Genomic DNA, 19,497 nt, shown 5'->3' with positions numbered 1-19,497 from the left:
ATCCTTGCACTCAAGCCAAATAGTAAATTAAAGCCAAAAATGGCTATTACTTGCCGGGTGCCAGTCTTCAGGGAAATGTAGTATATATAATGAACTGGAACTGCACTCACGGTCTTCCAATGTAATAAATTCTTTATTGCATCAAAATCAAAAATCAACGTTTTGGTCCACACATTATATTTTTGTTAGCCACCAAGGATGCCCGGCTGTCTAAGTGTATACAGCGGGTTGCCTGGGAGATGGCATCAACATCACTAAGGTAACAGTGTTTCACCACGTCATCACGTGGGCGTTAGACGTCGACATGGGGGCGTGGCGTAAGCGCACATGCGCAGACACACGGGGAAGACGCCAGACTGAATGACACACACCTGGGGTAAGTTATTGTTTTATGTTATTGGGGGGGTATATATGGGGGTTTGGTATGTATTGCAATTGTCACTTTATCCTGAGGAAGGTCCCTGTGCGGACCAAAACGTTGATTTTTGATTTTGATGCAATAAAGAATTTATTACATTGGAAGACCGTGAGTGCAGTTCCAGTTCATTATATATATATAAATATATATATATATATATATATATATATATATATATACGTTTTACTTTTTTTTATCCATATATCTGGATGACATTTCCTTTTAAGATTATGAACTGCGTTATACCACTAAAATGTTTTAAAATGACTTAATAATAAAGCAAATATTGAATAATGAAATAATATAATTAATAATGTAAATTTTCCATAGTTTACTACGAATAATGTGTGAAAAATTTCCTCATGCACATGCAAATATAAAAGTACAATCTTTAAACTGACTAACAGAAATGTTTTACTTTATAAATGAATTGTTGCAACACATTGAAACTGAGAACTGAAAAATATTTTTTGAGAATGACAATTCCTGGAAAATCATAAGGAGACAAAGAATATAGGCATATTTATTTACTAAAGCATGAATTGTCAGAAATCAGGGATTTGCAAAATTAATTGTACTAATTCAGCTCTTTTTTTGTTTCATACTTAGAAACATAGAAACATAGAATGTGATGGCAGATAAAAACCATTGGGCCCTTCTAGTCTGCCCAATTTTCTAAATACTTTCATTAGTCCCTGGCCTTATCTTATAGTTAGGATAGCCTTATGCCTATCCCATGCATGCTCAAACTCCTTTACTGTGTTAACCTCTACCATTTCAGCTGGAAGGCTATTCCACATATTCACTACCCTCTCAGTAAAGTAATACTTTCTGATATTATTTTTAAACCTTTGTCCCTCTAATTTAAGACTATGTCCTCTTGTTGTGGTAGTTTTTCTTCTTTTAAATATAGTGTCCTCCTTTACTGTGTTGATTTTCTTTATATATTCAAATGTTTCTATCAAATCCCTCCTGTCTAGTCTTTCCTCAAAGCTATACATGTTAAGTTCCTTTAACCTTTCCTTGTAAGTTTTATCCTGCAAACCATGAAGCAGTTTAGTAGCCCTTCTCTGAACTCTCTCTAAAGTATCAATATCCTTGTGGAGATACGGTCTCCAGTACTACATACAATACTCCTAGTGAGGTCTCACCACTGTTCTGTACAATGGCATGAGCACTTCCCTCTTCCTACTACTAATACCTCTCCCTATACAACCAAGCATTCTGCTAGTATTTCCTGCTGCTCTATTACATTGTCTGCCTACCTTTAAGTCATCAGAAATAATCACCCCTAAATCCCTTTCCTTGGATGTTGAAGTTAGGACTCTATCAAATATTCTGTACTCTGCCCTTGGGTTTTTATGTCCAAGATGTATTATCTTGCACATATCCACATTAAATGTCAGTTGCCACAACTCTGACCATTTTTCTAGTTTACCTAAATCATTTGCCATTTGGCTTATCCCTCCTGGAACATCAACCCTGTAACATATCTTAGTATCATCAGCAAAAAGACACACCTTACCATCAAGACCTTCTGCAATATCACTAATAAAAATATTAAAGAGAATGGGTCCAAGTACAGATCCCTGAGGTACCCCACTGGTGACAAGCCCATGCTTCGAATATACTCCATTGACTACAACTATCTGTTGCCTGTCACTACACCACTGCCTTACCCATTCTACAATATTGGAATCCAAACTGGATAGACATAAACTTCAATGTTGAATGTTTCGATATGATAGCTTAAATATTTTTATCTTATACTTGTAAAAAAAAAAACAATGGTAGATGCATTGTACGTGTTTTTATCCGAAACTACCAAGAAGACAGTTTTGCTGTTTCTTGGGAAATGCTACAATTTTTGAGTGTTAGCATGACTCCTGTATAATTAGCAATAGAAAACAACAATCACTTAGGTCTCAAGTGGTTTGGATTTCAATGGGACTCTTAGGTAGCGAGAGTAAAATAATCAGATCAGCTGCCTGAGTAAGTTATACTTCTACCAATTAAAATGTTTTTAATGAGACATTAAATATAAAATAGTGAAATTAATTTCTGCTGCAAACACAGAGATTGGAGAGGGCATTACCATGTTAAAATAATGTATTTTGTTATGTTGTGCATAATATTCTTGATAGATAGTGATGTACCGAACTGTCCGCCGGCGAACAGTTCCCGGCAAACTTAGCGTGTTTGCGTTCGCCGCGGCGGGCGGACACATGCGCAGTTCGATCCGCCCCCTATTCGTCATCATTGGGCAAACTTTTTTTTTTCCTGTGTAATGTAATTGCAGGTGCCTGCCTGCCAGCTTCTGTGTGAGGTTCACATTGGATACTGTGCCTATTTGCCCAGTGCCACCACTCATATCTGTTTTAACAATAGGTTAAGCTTTACATTTAAAATAAATATTTTTTTTTCACTGTAATAGAAGAGCAGTTGCCTGCCTGCCAGCTTCTGTGTCAGGTTGGATGCCTTGCCCATTTGCACAGTCAGTGCCACCACTCATATCTGTTTAAACAATAGGTTAAGCTTTACATTTAAAATAAAATATATTTTTTTCACTGTAATAGAAGAGCAGTTGCCTGCCTGCCAGCTTCTGTGTCAGGTTGGATGCCTTGCCCATTTGCACAGTCAGTGCCACCACTCATATCTGTTTTAACAATAGGTTAAGCTTTACATTTAAAAGAAATAATTTTTTTTCACTGTAATAGAAGAGCAGTTGCCTGCCTGCCAGCTTCTGTGTCAGGTTGGATGCCTTGCCAATTTGCACAGTCAGTGCCACCACTCATATCTGTTTTAACAATAGGTTAAGCTTTACATTTAAAATAAATATTTTTTTTTTCACTGTAATAGAAGAGCAGTTGCCTGCCTGCCTGCCAGCTTCTGTGTCAGGTTGGATGCCTTGCCCATTTGCACAGTCAGTGCCACCACTCATATCTGTTTTAACAATAGGTTAAGCTTTACATTTAAAATAAATAATTTTTTTTCACTGTAATAGAAGAGCAGTTAGTTGTCTGCAAGCGTCTGGGTGTCAGGCCTACTTCAGCGTGTGCTCTGCAGACCTGTGCCAGCGTGCTTTGACAGTTGCCAATCATATCTGGTGTCTCTTTAGAAAAAAGGTTTCTAGTGTAAGCTAATAGCAGCCAGTCAGTGTCCTTCAAGCGGCTCTGTCAGTCCTTCCTTCAGCGTGTGCTCTGCAGAACTGTTCCAGTGCACATTGCCAATCATATCTGGTGTCTCAATAGCGTGCTTTTAAAACCAAAATTTATTTTTCACTGTTATAGATTGAATAGCAGTTACTTGTCTTCAAGCGGGTGTGTCAGGCCTACAGTGTGTACTATGCAGAACTGTTCAAGTGCACATTGCCAATCATATCTGGTGTCTCTATAGCGTGCTTTTACAAAGAAAAAAGGTTTCTAGTGTAAGCTAATAGCAGCCAGTCAGTGTCCTTCAAGCGGCTCTGTCAGTCCTTCCTTCATCGTGTGCTCTGCAGACCTGTGCCAGCGTGCTTTGACAGTTGCCAATCATATCTGGTGTCTCTATAGCATGCTTTTACAAAGAAAAAAGGTTTCTAGTGTAAGCTAATAGCAGCCAGTCAGTGTCCTTCAAGCGGCTCTGTCAGTCCTTCCTTCAGCGTGTGCTCTGCAGACCTGTGCCAGCGTGCTTTGACAGTTGCCAATCATATCTGGTGTCTCTATAGCGTGCTTTTACAAAGAAAAAAGGTTTCTAGTGTAAGTTAATAGCAGCCAGTCAGTGTCCTTCAAGCGGCTCTGTCAGTCCTTCCTTCAGCGTGTGCTCTGCAGACCTGTGCCAGCGTGCTTTGACAGTTGCCAATCATATCTGGTGTCTCTATAGCGTGCTTTTACAAAGAAAAAAGGTTTCTAGTGTAAGCTAACAGCAGCCAGTCAGTGTCCTTCAAGCGGCTCTGTCAGTCCTTCCTTCAGCGTGTGCTCTCCAGAACTGTTCCAGTGCACATTGCCAATCATATCTGGTGTCTCTATAGCGTGCTTTTAAAACCAAATTTTTTTTTTCACTTTTATAGATTGAATAGCAGTTACTTGTCTTCAAGCGGGTTTGTCAGGCCTACAGTGTGTGCTCTGCAGAACTGTTCAAGTGTACATTGCCAATCATATCTGGTGTCTCTATAGCGTGCTTTTACAAAGAAAAAAGGTTTCTAGTGTAAGCTAATAGCAGCCAGTCAGTGTCCTTCAAGTGGCTCTGTCAGTCCTTCCTTCAGTGTGTGCTCTCCAGAACTGTTCCAGTGCACATTGCCAATCATATCTGGTGTCTCTATAGCGTGCTTTTAAAACCAAATTTTTTTTCACTGTTATAGATTGAATAGCAGTTACTTGTCTTCAAGCGGGTGTGTCAGGCCTACAGTGTGTGCTCTGCAGAACTGATCAAGTGCACATTGCCAATCATATCTGGTGTCTTGATAGCGTGCTTTTACAAAGAAAAAAGGTTTCTAGTGTAAGCTAATAGCAGCCAGTCAGTGTCCTTCAAGCGGCTCTGTCAGTCCTTCCTTCAGCGTGTGCTCTGCAGACCTGTGCCAGCGTGCTTTGACAGTTGCCAATCATATCTGGTGTCTCTAGAGCATGCTTTTAAAACCAAATTTTCTTTTTCACTGTTATAGATTGAATAGCAGTTACTTGTCTTCAAGCGGGTGTGTCAGGCCTACAGTGTGTGCTCTGCAGAACTGTTCAAGTGCACATTGCCAATCATATCTGGTGTCTCTATAGCGTGCTTTTACAAAGAACATTTGTTTTTCACTGTTATAGATTGAATAGCAGTTACTTGTCTTCAAGCGGGTGTGTCAGGCCGACAGTGTGTGCTCTGCAGAACTGTTACAGTTCACATTGCCAATCATATCTGGTCTCACAGTAGCTTGCACGCATAGTACCACTAATCCCAAAAAAAATGACAGGCAGAGGCAGGCCACCCCGCAGGGGCCGTCGTGGTCGTGGTGCTGTGATTCCCTTTTGCCCTAGAATAATGCCCAGTTTTCAGAAGCCACGTACCCTGAACTTGAAAAGTTCTGAGGACATAGTTGACTGGCTAACACAGGACACCCAATCTTGTACAGCCTCCGCTCGGAACCTTGACGCACCATCCTCCTCCAGCTTAGCTTCAGGCACCTCTCAAGATAGCACTCACCCGCCTGCCGCCACCACCAAAACTAGCACCACAGCCGCTTTACTTGGTATGTCAGAGGAGTTATTCACACACCCGTTTGAAGAAATGAGTGATGCGCAACCATTATTGCTAGAGGATGTAGATAACAGGGATATGTCTCAGGCAGGCAGCATTAAACACATGGAGGTACGGTGTGATGATGATGATGTTGTACCCGCTGCTGCTTCCTTTTCTGAGTTGTCAGATACAAGCGAAGCGGTTGATGATGACGATGCGTCCATGGATGTCACGTGGGTGCCCGCTCGGCAAGAAGAAGAACAGGGCGAAAGTTCAGATGGGGAGACAGAGAGGAGGAGGAGACGAGTTGGAAGCAAGGGGGGGTCGTCGCAAGGAGCTAGTGGCACAGTCAGACAGCATGCATTGGCACCCGGGGTCAGCCCGACAGCACGCCAATCAACGCATGCTGTGTCCACCACCAGAATGCCGTCATTGCAGAGCTCAGCAGTGTGGCATTTTTTTTGTGTGTCTGCCTCGGACAACAGCGATGCCATTTGCAACCTGTGCCAAAGGAAACTGAGTCGTGGGAGGTCCAACACCCACCTAGGTACAACTGCTTTGCGTAGGCACATGATCTCACATCACAAACGCCTATGGGATCAACACATGAGTACAAGCAGCACGCCTACTCTAAGTCGCCATCCTCCTCCTGGTCTAGCATCTTCAGCCACGTCAACCACTGCTGTCCTTCTTGCCCCCTCTCAACCATTCGCCACTCCGTCTCCCGCCTTAAGCAGTTCCCGCTCATCTGCCCACAGTCATGTGTCTGTCAAGGACATGTTTGAGCGTAAGATGCCAATGTCACCAAGTCACCCCCTTGCCCAGCGTCTGACAGCTGGCTTGTCCGAACTATTAGCCCGCCAGCATTTACCATACAATCTGGTTGAGTCTGAGGCGTTCAAAAAATTTGTAGCTATTGGGACACCGCAGTGGAAGGTACCCGGCCGGAATTTCTTTTCACAAAAGGCAATCCCCAACTTGTACTCGATTGTGCAAAAGGAAGTCATGGCATGTCTGGCACACAGTGTTGGGGCAAGGGTCCATCTGACCACTGATACCTGGTCTGCAAAGCATGGTCAGGGCAGGTATATCACCTATACTGCGCATTGGGTAAACCTGCTGACGGCTGACAAGCAAGGAATGCGTGGCATTGCAGAGGAGTTGGTGACACCGCCACGAATTGCAGGCAGTCCTGCTGCCACCTCCTCTACTCCTCCTACTCCATCCTCTTCCATAACCTCCTCAGCTGAGTCCTCTTCTGCTGCTGCGTCTTGCTCCACATCAACGGCACCCCCCCAGCTCCCCAGGTACTATTCCACATCCCGGATACGGCAGTGTCACGCCGTCTTGGGTTTGACTTGCTTGAAAGCAGAGAGTCACACCGGACAAGCACTCCTGTCCGCCCTGAACGCACAGGTGGAAAAGTGGCTGACTCCGCAGCAACTGGATATCGGCAAAGTGGTGTGTGACAACGGAAAAAATTTGATAGCGGCATTGAAGTTGGGCATGGCACATGTGTGTAATCTGATCGTACAACGCTTTGTGCATAAGTACACAGGCTTACAGGACGTCCTGAAGCAGGCCAGGAAGGTGTGTGACCATTTCAGGCGTTCCTACACGGCCATGGCTTACTTTGCCGATATCCAGCGGCGAAACAACATGCCAGTGAGGCGCTTGATTTGCGACAGCCCTACACGTTGGAATTCAACACTCCTAATGTTCGACCGCCTGCTCCAACAAGAAAAAGCTGTTAATGAATATTTGTATGACCGGGGTGCTAGGACAGCCTCTGGGGAGCTGGGAATTTTTTTGCCACGTTACTGGATGCTCATGCGCAATGCCTGTAGGCTCATGCGTCCTTTTGAGGAGGTGACAAACCTAGTCAGTCGCAACGAAGGCACCATCAGCGACATCATACCATTTGTTTTCTTCCTGGAGCGTGCCCTGCGAAGAGTGCTGGATCAGGCTGTAGATGAGCGTGAAGAGGAAGAGGAAGAGTTGTGGTCACCATCACCACCAGAAACAGCCTTATCAGCATCGCTTGCTGGACCTGCGGCAACGCTGGAAGAGGATTGTGAGGAAGAGGAGTCAGAGGAGGATTGTAGCTGTGAGGAGGAGGAGGAGGAGCAAGACCAAACACAACAGGCATCCCAGGGTGCTCGTTGTCACCTATCTGGTACCCGTGGTGTTGTACGTGGCTGGGGGGAAGAACATACCTTCAATGACATCAATGAGGAGGAGGAACGGGAAATGAGTAGCTCGGCATCCAACCTTGTGCAAATGGGGTCTTTCATGCTGTCCTGCCTGTTGAGGGACCCTCGTATAAAAAGGCTGAAGGAGAACGACCTGTACTGGGTGTCCACGCTACTAGACCCCCGGTATAAGCAGAAAGTGGCGGAAATGTTATCGAATTACAACAAGTCGGAAAGGATGCAGCATTTGCAAAATAAATTAAAAAGTATGCTTTACACAGCGTATAAGGGTGATGTCACAGCACAACGGGAATCTAACAGGGGGAGAGGTGGAAGTCATCCTCCTCCTCCTCCTCCCACGACCACGCCGGCAAGAACAGGACGCTTTAAAGACGTGTTGTTGATGGAGGACATGCGGACCTTTTTAAGTCCTATGCATCGCCACAGCCCTTCGGGATCCACCCTCAGAGAGCGACTCGACCGACAGGTAGCAGACTACCTCGCCTTAACTGCAGATATCGACACTCTGAGGAGCGATGAACCCCTTGACTACTGGGTGTGCAGGCTTGACCTGTGGCCTGAGCTATCCCAATTTGCGATAGAACTTCTGGCCTGCCCCGCTTCAAGTGTCCTGTCAGAAAGGACCTTCAGTGCAGCAGGAGGTATTGTCACTGAGAAGAGAAGTCGCCTAGGTCAAAAAAGTCTAGATTACCTCACCTTTATTAAGATGAATGAGGGATGGATCCCGAAGGGACTGACACTGGGCGATACATTCGATTAAAAAAGGCCTGATGAGATGAGCTGCCTTGAGCTAAAAATGGTCCACACGCTGCTGTATTTTAGCTCTGAATGACGTTTGACTTGCGTGACTTATCCGCCACCAACTAGGGTTCAAGCCGCCATGTTTTAGGGCACTTTCTGCCTGTGACACAAACATCAATTTTTCTGGCCTCTGCTACAGCAGCGGCTGCAACAATACCAAATTTTTCAGGCACGTGTACATGCCTAATTTTTAGGCCCACTGGTGCAGCACTGTGGCTTCAAAAACCAAACCAAAAAAAAATCCTCCAAGATGGCCTAAAAAGGGGAGGTGATTCAACAATTAAAAATCTCTGCCATTTACACGTCCACTGATAGGAGACGCGGAAGGTATTAAACTGATATGAACAATACTAAACTCACCACTCCTATCTGGTGGCACATTAGCTTGCCCGCGCAGTGCCCCAAATTTCAAGTAAGAGGACCGACCAAGCATCTTCTTCCATCTCCCTGTTACATAAATCAATGCCATATCCATAGAAATTGTACATAATATCCAGGAGAGTTTTACAGGGCCATATCTTGTCGCCTGTTGAAAGAGGTGACCTTGCTCGGGTCCCAGGTGTGCGGTTCCTAAAATGGCTGCCATATACACGTCCACTGATAGGAGACGCGGAAGGTATTAAACTGATATGAACATTTACTAAACTCACCACTCCGAGTGCTGTTATTTATTTAATTTTTTTGTGGTGAGGCTTTACAGGACAGAGTGCTTCTCCACGGGACATGTTAACTCACGGGCAGCTGGCTCATCAAGGAACCAGAGCAGCTTGAACGAGGTGACCTTGCTCGGGTCCCAGGTGTGCGGTTCCTAAAATGGCTGCCATATACACTCCCACTGATAGGAGACGCGGAAGGTATTAAACTGATATGAACAATACTCCACTCCTATCAGTAGGTCCGTCCCATTGTGATTTATGCCCCCCACCCACCGCGCAGGGATGGGGGCCGGGAGGGAGGAAAGTAGGCCCCCCCATTGTGATTTATGGCCCCCACCCACCGCGCAGGGGTGGGGGCCGAGGGGGGGAGGACAGTAGGTCCCCCCATTGTGATTAATGGCCCCCACCCACCGCGCAGGGGTTGGGGAGGACAGTAGCTCCCCCCAGTGTGTATCATGGGCTTTGAGGACAGATGTCAATCCATACCTGCCAAGTGACCCTATGTAGGGGTAACAGTCCCTATTCTGCTCTGTGTCAGTGTGTATCATGGTCTCTGTGGACAGGGAACAGTCTCTATTCTGCTCTGTGTCAGTGTGTATCATGGTCTCTGTGGACGGGGAACAGTCTCTATTCTGCTCTGTGTCAGTGTGTATCATGGACTCTGTGGACGGGGAACAGTCTCTATTCTGCTCTGTGTCAGTGTGTATCATGGTCTCTGTGGACGGGGAACAGTCTCTATTCTGCTCTGTGTCAGTGTGTATCATGGTCTCTGTGGACGGGGAACAGTCTCTATTCTGCTCTGTGTCAGTGTGTATCATGGACTCTGTGGACGGGGAACAGTCTCTATTCTGCTCTGTGTGAGTGTGTATCATGGTCTCTGTGGACGGGGAACAGTCTCTATTCTGCTCTTTGTCAGTGTGTATAATGGTCTCTGTGGACGGGGAACAGTCTCTATTCTGCTCTGTGTCAGTGTGTATCATGGTCTCTGTGGACGGGGAACAGTCTCTATTCTGCTCTTTGTCAGTGTGTATCATGGTCTCTGTGGACGGGGAACAGTCTCTAATCTGCTTTGTGTCAGTGTGTATCATGGTCTCTGTGGACGGGGAACAGTCTCTATTCTGCTCTGTGTCAGTGTGTATCATGGTCTCTGTGGACGGGGAACAGTCTCTATTCTGCTCTGTGTCAGTGTGTATCATGGTCTCTGTGGACGGTGAACAGTCTCTATTCTGCTCTGTGTCAGTGTGTATCATGGTCTCTGTGGACAGGGAACAGTCTCTATTCTGCTCTGTGTCAGTGTGTATCAGGGGTTTTGAGGACAGGTGTCAATCCATATCTGCCAAGTGACCCTATGTAGGGGGAACAGTCCCTATTCTGCTCTGTGTCAGTGTGTATCAGGGGTTTTGAGGACAGGTGTCAATCCATATCTGCCAAGTGACCCTATGTAGGGGGAACAGTCCCTATTCTGCTCTGTGTCAGTGTGTATCAGGGGTTTTGAGGACAGGTGTCAATCCATATCTGCCAAGTGACCCTATGTAGGAGGAACAGTCCCTATTCTGCTCTGTGTCAGTGTGTATCAGGGGTTTTGAGGACAGGTGTCAATCCATATCTGCCAAGTGACCCTATGTAGGGGGAACAGTCCCTATTCTGCTCTGTGTCAATGTGTATCAGGGGTTTTGAGGACAGGTGTCAATCCATGTCTGCCAAGTGACCCTATGTAGGGGGAACAGTCTCTATTCTGCTCTGTGTCAGTGTGTATCAGGGATCATTAGGATAGGTGTCAATCCATATCTGCCAAGTGACCCTATGTAGGGGGAACAGTCCCTATTCTGCTCTGTGTCAGTGTGTATCAGGGATTTGACTATCTTTATTCAGATTGAAAAATTACAATTCCAGGAAAAATTTAACAAACATTTACAAGAACATGTTATGCACATCATAGAAACAACGTAAACCTCTTTAAAGCCACAAACTTAAGACAAAAAAAAGCGTACACACAATGTGTATGGGTTTGAAAGAATATTCTGAATCCTTACACGTTTACTTTATCGTTTGTTTGATTTTTGTGAACCATATATAAACTACAAGCAGCGTGAAAACTATAAAAACTCAAGTGGCCATGCTGATCAAATTAAATAGTATCCTTTACACAGCGTATAAGGGTGATGTCACAGCACAACGGGAATGTAACAGGGGAAGAGGTGAAAGTCATCCTCCCCCTCCCACGACCCCGCCATATCTGCCAAGTGACCCTATGTAGGGGTAACAGTCTCTATTCTGCTCTGTGTCAGTGTGTATCATGGTCTCTGAGGACGGGGAACAGTCTCTATTCTGCTCTGTGTCAGTGTGTATCAGGGCAGGACTTTGAGGACAGGTGTCAATGTTAGGTGATTTCTGCCCTTTATGGATTAAAAGCAGACTCTGCATCAACTGTGCAATTTTCCATGGGAGTTTTGCCATGGATCCCCCTCCGGCATGCCACAGTCCAGGTGTTAGTCCCCTTGAAACAACTTTTCCATCACTTTTGTAGCCAGAAAGAGTCCCTGTTGGTTTTAAAATTCGCCTGCCCATTGAAGTCAATGGCGGTTCGCGCGGTTCGCCGGTTCGCGAACATTTGCGGAAGTTCGCGTTCGCCGTTCGCGAACCGAAAATTTCGGGTTCGCGACAACACTATTGATAGACAATTGAGAGTATCTTCTACTGATTAGGGGTATATATGTTAACAGAAAACTACTTACTGAAAACTACAATGTGGACATACTGGACTGGATTCTCTTAGCAGAGTAACTGTTTAGCCTGCTTGCTAAATAACAATTCCTCCATATAAGTCAAGTGTATATCTGCTATTCAGAAAGCAGACTAAACTTGTACTCTGTTGAGAGAATCCAGCTCAATATATTTATATTCAGTTATTCAGTTTTTTTCAATAAAATATTGCATGTTAAATGTCAAATATACTTTGGGCTATATACCATATGTGATCACTGCAAAAGTTATCTTCTTATCATTTTTTTACGACCAAAGCATTATTGTATGCAAAGTATGGAAAGAATCACAAAAGCAAGCTTAACATTTTTTTTTTCCCTGAACTAGAATTGTGTAGAATTAGCTAAAAAAAAAGTGTCAAATGGAAGCAAAACTAGCCAAGTTATATTGTAATCGGTGAATGAAGCAGAAACCAAACTTGTCTATTAGACAACTGTGGTTACACTATAGCTAAAACCAAAGTCACAATATAACTGGTGCAAGTGAAGTACAAGAGAAAACTTTAAACACATAGGCTCCAATTTAATATTGTTAGGTAAGCTTGGCAAATGATTTAATGTTTTGGGATAAACATTTAAAATTATTTCACATTAGGAAAAATATTAGAATTTTGTAATATTTTGATATTTTTGATATATTGATATATTTTTATATATTATATATTTTTAATACTTTAATATGTTAAAAAAAATATTTTCAAGGTTTATTTAAACATATTAAACCACTTTTAAACAAAAACTTACCCGACAATATTACATTTTGGCTGTAATGTGGCAGGGATTGATAGTAACAATTATGAAAATTATAATTTGGTGGGTTTCTACACTTTCTTAAATAACACATGCCTAGCAAAGTTTTGAGACTAGAGTAATAAAACTCAAATAAATATATGTATGGTATTGTAGCCGTACTGCACAGCTACAGTCCATAATGAGCGCTGCCGCCAGACTGATTTTCCTCTCTAGTTGGTTCTCTCACACCTCACCCCTCTGTCAGGCCTTACATTGGCTTCCTGTATGCTATGGGAGTCAATTCAAGGTACTAATTCACACCTATAAAACACTGAACAACTCTAGCCCCTCTTATATCTCCTCACAGATCCATAGGTATGTCCCTTCTCGGTCTCTCCGCTCTGCCCGTGACCACCTCCTGTCCGTTGTTCACACCCATATGGCCAACTCACACTTGCAGGACTTCTCACGGGCTGCTCCCTTCCTATGGAATAGCCTGCCTACCACCATCAGACTCTCCCCTAGTCTTGCATCTTTTAAAGAGTGCCTTAAAACCCATCTCTTTAGGAAAGCTTATGGCCTCCCAGACTAACCTCTACCTCACATACCTGTCTCTTGTGCTCTCCTAAAGGGCAGCACTCTACTCTCTCCTCCAGCTCTGCCTCACTCCCACCTTATTTGATAGCAAATTCCTGTCCTATTGTGTTTTAGACCCCACCTCCTATAGAATGTAAACTCGTTTGAGCAGGGTCCTCTCCAACATATCGTTCCTGTAAGTTTTTTGTAATTGTCCTATTTATAGTTAAATCGCCCCTCTCATAATATTGTAAAGCGCTACGGAATCTGTTGGTGCTATATAAATGGCAATAATAATAATAAAATAATAATAATAATTGTTGCAATCAGGGGATGTAGCATATCCCATATTCTAGTTCCATATTTTATGTTCCTATAATAGAACAAATCATGTGTAAAAAATCAATCATTGCAATGTTATTTGTGAGTAAAAGTTTTAAAGAAAATATCCCCAGAAAAAGGGGCACAGTTTAGTTGCAAAATACCTATATGAAGAAAAGGTTAAAATACCCTATACAAATATTCTGGTATAGCTAAGCAGGGAATGTTTGCTTTTACAGTGCTAAATTGAAAATGAGTTTTGAAAAACAGCCTCTGGATTAGGCAAAAATTAATTTTAAGTTTTTTTTTAAGAATCCAAGGTTACAAACTGAAGTAAGTCCAGACCCTATTTGGCAAAACCTTGCAAATCTGTGGATGGGAATCCATTATGTACTTGGACACTGCTAAATAAATACAATGTAGTTCTGCTGTTGCATGTTTCTTACTTAACCCCTTAAGGACCGCTGACGGTTCAGGACCGTCAGCGGTAAAACGTGCGTTTGGACCGCTGACGGTCCTGAACCGTCATAACGGTTTTGGGCTACTTACCTGATCGCCGTCGGTCCCACGGCGGCGATCAGCTCTCCTCCCGGTCCAGGGGGACTGCCTGTCTGCCCGGGCAGCCCCCCCTCGGCAGATCAGGACCCCACGGCCATGTGATCACTCGATCACATGACCGCAATAGGGGTCTTTGTATCTGCCTGCAGGGGGACTGTCTGTGCTGACAGGCAGTCTCCCTGCAAGTGAAAAATCACAAATAAAGTTTTAAAATAAAGTAATAAGTGTGAAAAAAATAATATGTGTATATATATATATGCTATATATACATGTATTATATCTATATATACCTATATATAATATATGTATATATATCATATATATATAATGTCACACTAAGTGTATTTTTATATTTATATATACGTATATAATTATAAAAATACACTTATATTTAAATTACACACGAATATATACAATATATATAATAACTATATATATGGTATATATATATTATTATAAAATACAAATAATATGTTAATAAAAATAAATAACAAAAAATAAAAATAATTTTTAATAATTAAAAAAAAATTATATATATTCAGTTTTATTCTAACAGTATTTTGATATTGATATATATATATTTATATCAAAATACACTTAGAATGTAATGATATATATATCTATGTATAAATAAATAAATAAAAATAATACGAAATATACATATGTCCACATACATAATTACATAAATAATTTCATAAATATACACGTAGACGTCAAATATATAAATATGTATATATATTAAAATTCTACGTGCATATTTATGTAATATTTTTACCTAATTAAGTAATTTTAATGATTGCAATTTGAGGGACCTGCCTGCCAACCCAGGCCAAAAGTCCAGATAATTTAATTTGCTAGCACTGTGTTTAACCCTGTAACTTTCTATGACACCCTAAATCCTGTACATGGGGGTACTGTTTTACTCGGGAGACTTCGCTGAACACAAATATTAGTGTTTCAAAACAGTAAAACATATCACAGCAATGATATTGTCAGTGAAAGTGAAGTTTTTTGCATTTTTCACACACAAACAGCTCTTTCACTGAGGATATTATTGCTGTGATATATTTTACTGTTCTGATACACTAATATTTGTGTTCAGCGAAGTCTCCTGAGTATAACAGTACCCCACATGTAGAGGTTTTATAGTGTTTGTGAACGTTACAGGGTCAAATATAAGGCTTGATTTTACTTTTTTTTTTTTATTGAAATTTGTCAGATTGGTTAGGTTGCCTTTGAGAGCGTATGGTAGCCAAGGAATGAGAATTAGCCCCATGATGGCATACCATTTGCAAAAGAAGACAACCCAAGGTATTGCAAATGGGGTATGTTCAGCTTTTTTTAGTAGCCACTTAGTCACAAACACCGGCCAAAGTTAGCGTTTTTTGCATTTTTAACACACAAACAAATATAAATGCTAACTTTGGCCAGTGTTTGTGACTAGGTGGCTACTAAAAAAGACTGGACATACCCCATTTTGAATACCCTGGGTTGTCTACTTTAAAAAATATGTACATGTTAGGTGTGTTTCGGGGATTTATGACAGATAACGGTGTAACAATGTCACTATTGATACATTTAAAATATATATATATTGAAACAGCAATTTCCTACTTGTATTTATAGGCCTATAACTTGCAAAAAAAAGCAATAAAGCATGTAAACACTGGGTGTTTTTAAACTCGGGACAAAATTTTGAATCTATTTAGCAGTTTTTTTCATTAGCTTTTGTAGATAAGTAAAAGATTTTTCAAGTAAAAGTCCAAAAACATGTTTTTTTGTTTTTTTTTCACCATATTTTATTATTTTTTTTAAATACAATATATGACATAATATAAATACTGGTATGTAAAGAAAGCCCTTCTTGTCGTGAAAAAAACAATATATAACTTGTATGGGAACCGTAAATGAGAGAGCGGAAAATTACAGCTAAACACAAACACCACAAAAGTGTTAAAACTGCTCTGGTCCTTAACGTACAAACATCGCAAAAACAGGCCGGTCCTGAAGGGGTTAAAATAAAAAAAAAATGAATACACAGAATGCATTGCTGCTTTGATTTTTAACAATATGTCTACAAATATAGGAGAATGTTGCACTACATTTTTTTTAAATTTGAATCTTACAACACCAAGACATTGCTTTAATTATTGCTAATATTTTGTCACTAATATAGAGATATGTGTGGATATTTTTTGTTGCTATTTCTGTCAAGCGTTATAAATCTATTATAAAGCAAAGCATTAACTTACTATATGCACATCCATATATTTCAATTCGCATTCCAATTCTACCATGGCTATTCCAGTCCAAAGGAACAAAGCGCAGGAATCGTGCTTTAATGGGGTTTTGAAGCATATGTTGCACAACACTGTCAGCATTTGTATTTCCTGTGAAAGCCTGAGAAGATATCAACATAAACATCCATAAATGTAAATAAGAAAAAATATATGTTTTGTTTATTAACAATTGCATTACAGAATGTAAAAAATACATTGAGCATAGACATATAAAACCTCTTGAAGGCTGTAACAATTTATACAGTAACATATTGAAACATATAATTTGCATTCTTATCATTATACTTTTTGAATGACCATTACATGTCAAAATAATTTTTAAGCGATCCATAATTGTTTGATAAGTGTATCACTCATAAGACACTGGTTAAAATATATTATTGAAGGTAAGGGATAAGAGGTATTCCTTCACGTGTGTTTAGAGATGCTATTTTGTTTCACTTTTGACACTATTAAAGCACTAAACCATACTCACTCTTTTTAGTTTTTTTTTTTTTAATTTTGAATAGTTGACAGTACTCAATTAACAGATTTAGGGAGGAATATAGCAGATTTAGGGACATATCCTTGAATGGTTGGCCTTGTTACAGACACACAAGGTGAAACACATGTTAAAATGGCAATTAAAGGTTACATTTCTACATCTGAAGCTTTTTAAATTGCAATTCTGTGTCTGTGAATAAATAGTTTATGAGTTTGTTAGCTCTGATGCACTGGATGCACTGAGCAGGCTAGATACTGAGCCATGGGGACCAGAAAAGAACTGTCAAAAGACCTGCGTAACAAGGTATGGGAACTTTATACAGATGGAAAAGTATATAAAAAGATATCCAAAGCCTTGATAATGCCAGTCAGTACTGTTCAATCACTTATTAAGAAAAGGTCATTTCAGGGATCTCTTGATACCAAGCCAAGGTAAGGTAGACCAAGAAAGATCATGGTAACAATTGCCAGAAGAATTGTTTGGGATACGAAAAAACCCACAGCTAACCTCAGCAGAAATACAGGCTGCTCTGGAAAAAGATGGTCATTTAACTCCTAAATGGTATAAAATTGAGCAGTGAGACTGCAGGGGCAAGATCTATAAATCAAAATTGCTTCATTAAGATGAAGTTGGTTTGGTGACTGTAGTGTCCCTTTAAGTTAAACATTCAAGTGTATGTGATCACAATCCTTCAAAAGAGTCATTGTCCCTTTAATACATTAAAGGAATCCTTGGACAATTAAATTCAAAAGCTAAAAGAGCTTAAACAACTACATAATGTTTGTATTTGCACATGGGTAACACCACAAACATCTCCCCTGACTTCCTGACAAGTGCAAGCAAAGTTAACTAACCTTAACTAACAATCCTTTGTTAATCATTTAAAACCAATTAAAAGAGAAATAGGCACTGCAAAATCAATAACACAACAAATACTCCCTGCACAAAAACTTAAAATGTCTGTCCATTTTATCAAAGACAAGCAAATTGGCTGTGATAAAACTTACAGATTTTCAAGTTTACCATATTTTAATGTTAAACTATTTTTCATACCCTAGATGACTAGAATTGTGCTTATCAATGCAAGTCAGTTCTAATAGCAACTGACTTGCCATTAATGCTTTAACTTTTTAAAGCAACTGGATGTTTGGACCACAATAAATTCTAGGTAGAAGAAAATATTAATTGCATAGCTCAGCATAATAAAATCAAAGTTCTCATGTTCTCATGCTGTATGATGTCCACAATTATATAACAAACAACACGTTGTTACTGTGAGATTGCTAAATCTCACAGGTACTCAGAATCAAACCCTTTCCTTGATTAATTTAGGTTGACATGCTTTATTCACACTTAAAAGCAAGTCAATTCAAACTCTTTCACATGTTTCAATTCAAAGAAAGCTTTTTCGTAGACCATGTAACAAATTTTATATAAGGATTCAAATGTTAGCAAGGCAACTTTTATTTATTAAATGCTTATACCTATTTGTAATACTAAAATATGAATCATTGAGCTTCAATAGGGAAATTTGTATTCACTATATATCAATATGTTTAAAAAATACTGTTGAGAAGCCAAATTAACATAGAAACATAGAATGTGACGGCAGATAAGAACCATTCGGCCGATCTAGTCTGCCCAATTTTCTAAATACTTTCATTAGTCTCTGGCCTTATCTTATAGTTAGGATAGCCTTATGCCTATCCCACGCATGCTTAAAATCCCTCACTGTGTTAACCTCTACCACTTCAGCTGGAAGGTTATTCCATGCATCCACTACCCTCTCAATAAAGTAATACTTCCTGATATTATTTTTAAACCTTTGCCCCTCTAATTTAAGACTATGTTATCTTGATGTGGTAGTTTTACTTCTTTTAAATATAGTCTCCTCCTTTACTGTGTTGATTCCCTTTATGTATTTAAATGTTTCTATCATATCCCCCCTGTCTTGTCTTTCCTCCAAGCTATACATGTTAAGATCCTTTAACCTTTCCTGGTAAGTTTTATCCTGCAATCCATGAACCAGTTTAGTAGCCCTTCTCTGAACTCTCTCTAATGTATCAATATCCTTCTGAAGATACGGGCTCCAGTACTGCGTACAATACTCCAAGTGAGGTCTCACCAGTGTTCTGTACAATGGCATGAGCACTTCCCTCTTTCTACTGCTAATAGCTCTCCCTATACAACCAAGCATTCTGCTAGCATTTCCTGCTGCTCTGTTACATTGTCTGCCTACCTTTAAGTCCTCAGAAATAATCACCCCTAAATCCCTTTCCTCAGATGTTGAGGTTAGGACTCTATCAAATATTCTGTACTCTGCCCTTGGGTTTTTACCAGGGCTGTGGAGTCGGAGTCGGAGTCGAGGAGTAGGAGGAAATTTTGGGTACCTTGAGACGGAGTCGGAGTCAGTGCATTGTTTGCCGACTCCGACTCCTACTCATACTAAATTTAGATTGGAATAAAAAAAAAAGCACGTT

The 19,497-nt window shown here is 40.9% G+C and overlaps 1 protein-coding gene across 1 annotated transcript in view; it reads right to left on the bottom strand.

Annotated features, from left to right (window-relative positions):
* CNTNAP4 (contactin associated protein family member 4) overlaps window positions 1-19,497 on the bottom strand; it is a 440,483-nt gene that overhangs the window by 218,625 nt on the left and 202,361 nt on the right. The window contains exon 4 of the mRNA XM_063454951.1: window positions 16,486-16,633. Within this exon, the coding sequence (XP_063311021.1) occupies window positions 16,486-16,633 (148 nt within the window). The remainder of the gene's footprint in view (window positions 1-16,485; window positions 16,634-19,497) is intronic.

Source organism: Pelobates fuscus, chromosome 5 (assembly GCF_036172605.1).
Source record: "Pelobates fuscus isolate aPelFus1 chromosome 5, aPelFus1.pri, whole genome shotgun sequence".
Classification (NCBI taxonomy): Eukaryota; Metazoa; Chordata; class Amphibia; order Anura; family Pelobatidae; genus Pelobates; species Pelobates fuscus.
The sequence above is the reverse complement of the archived record's forward strand: the minus strand, read 5'-3'. Positions and strand labels throughout refer to the sequence as shown.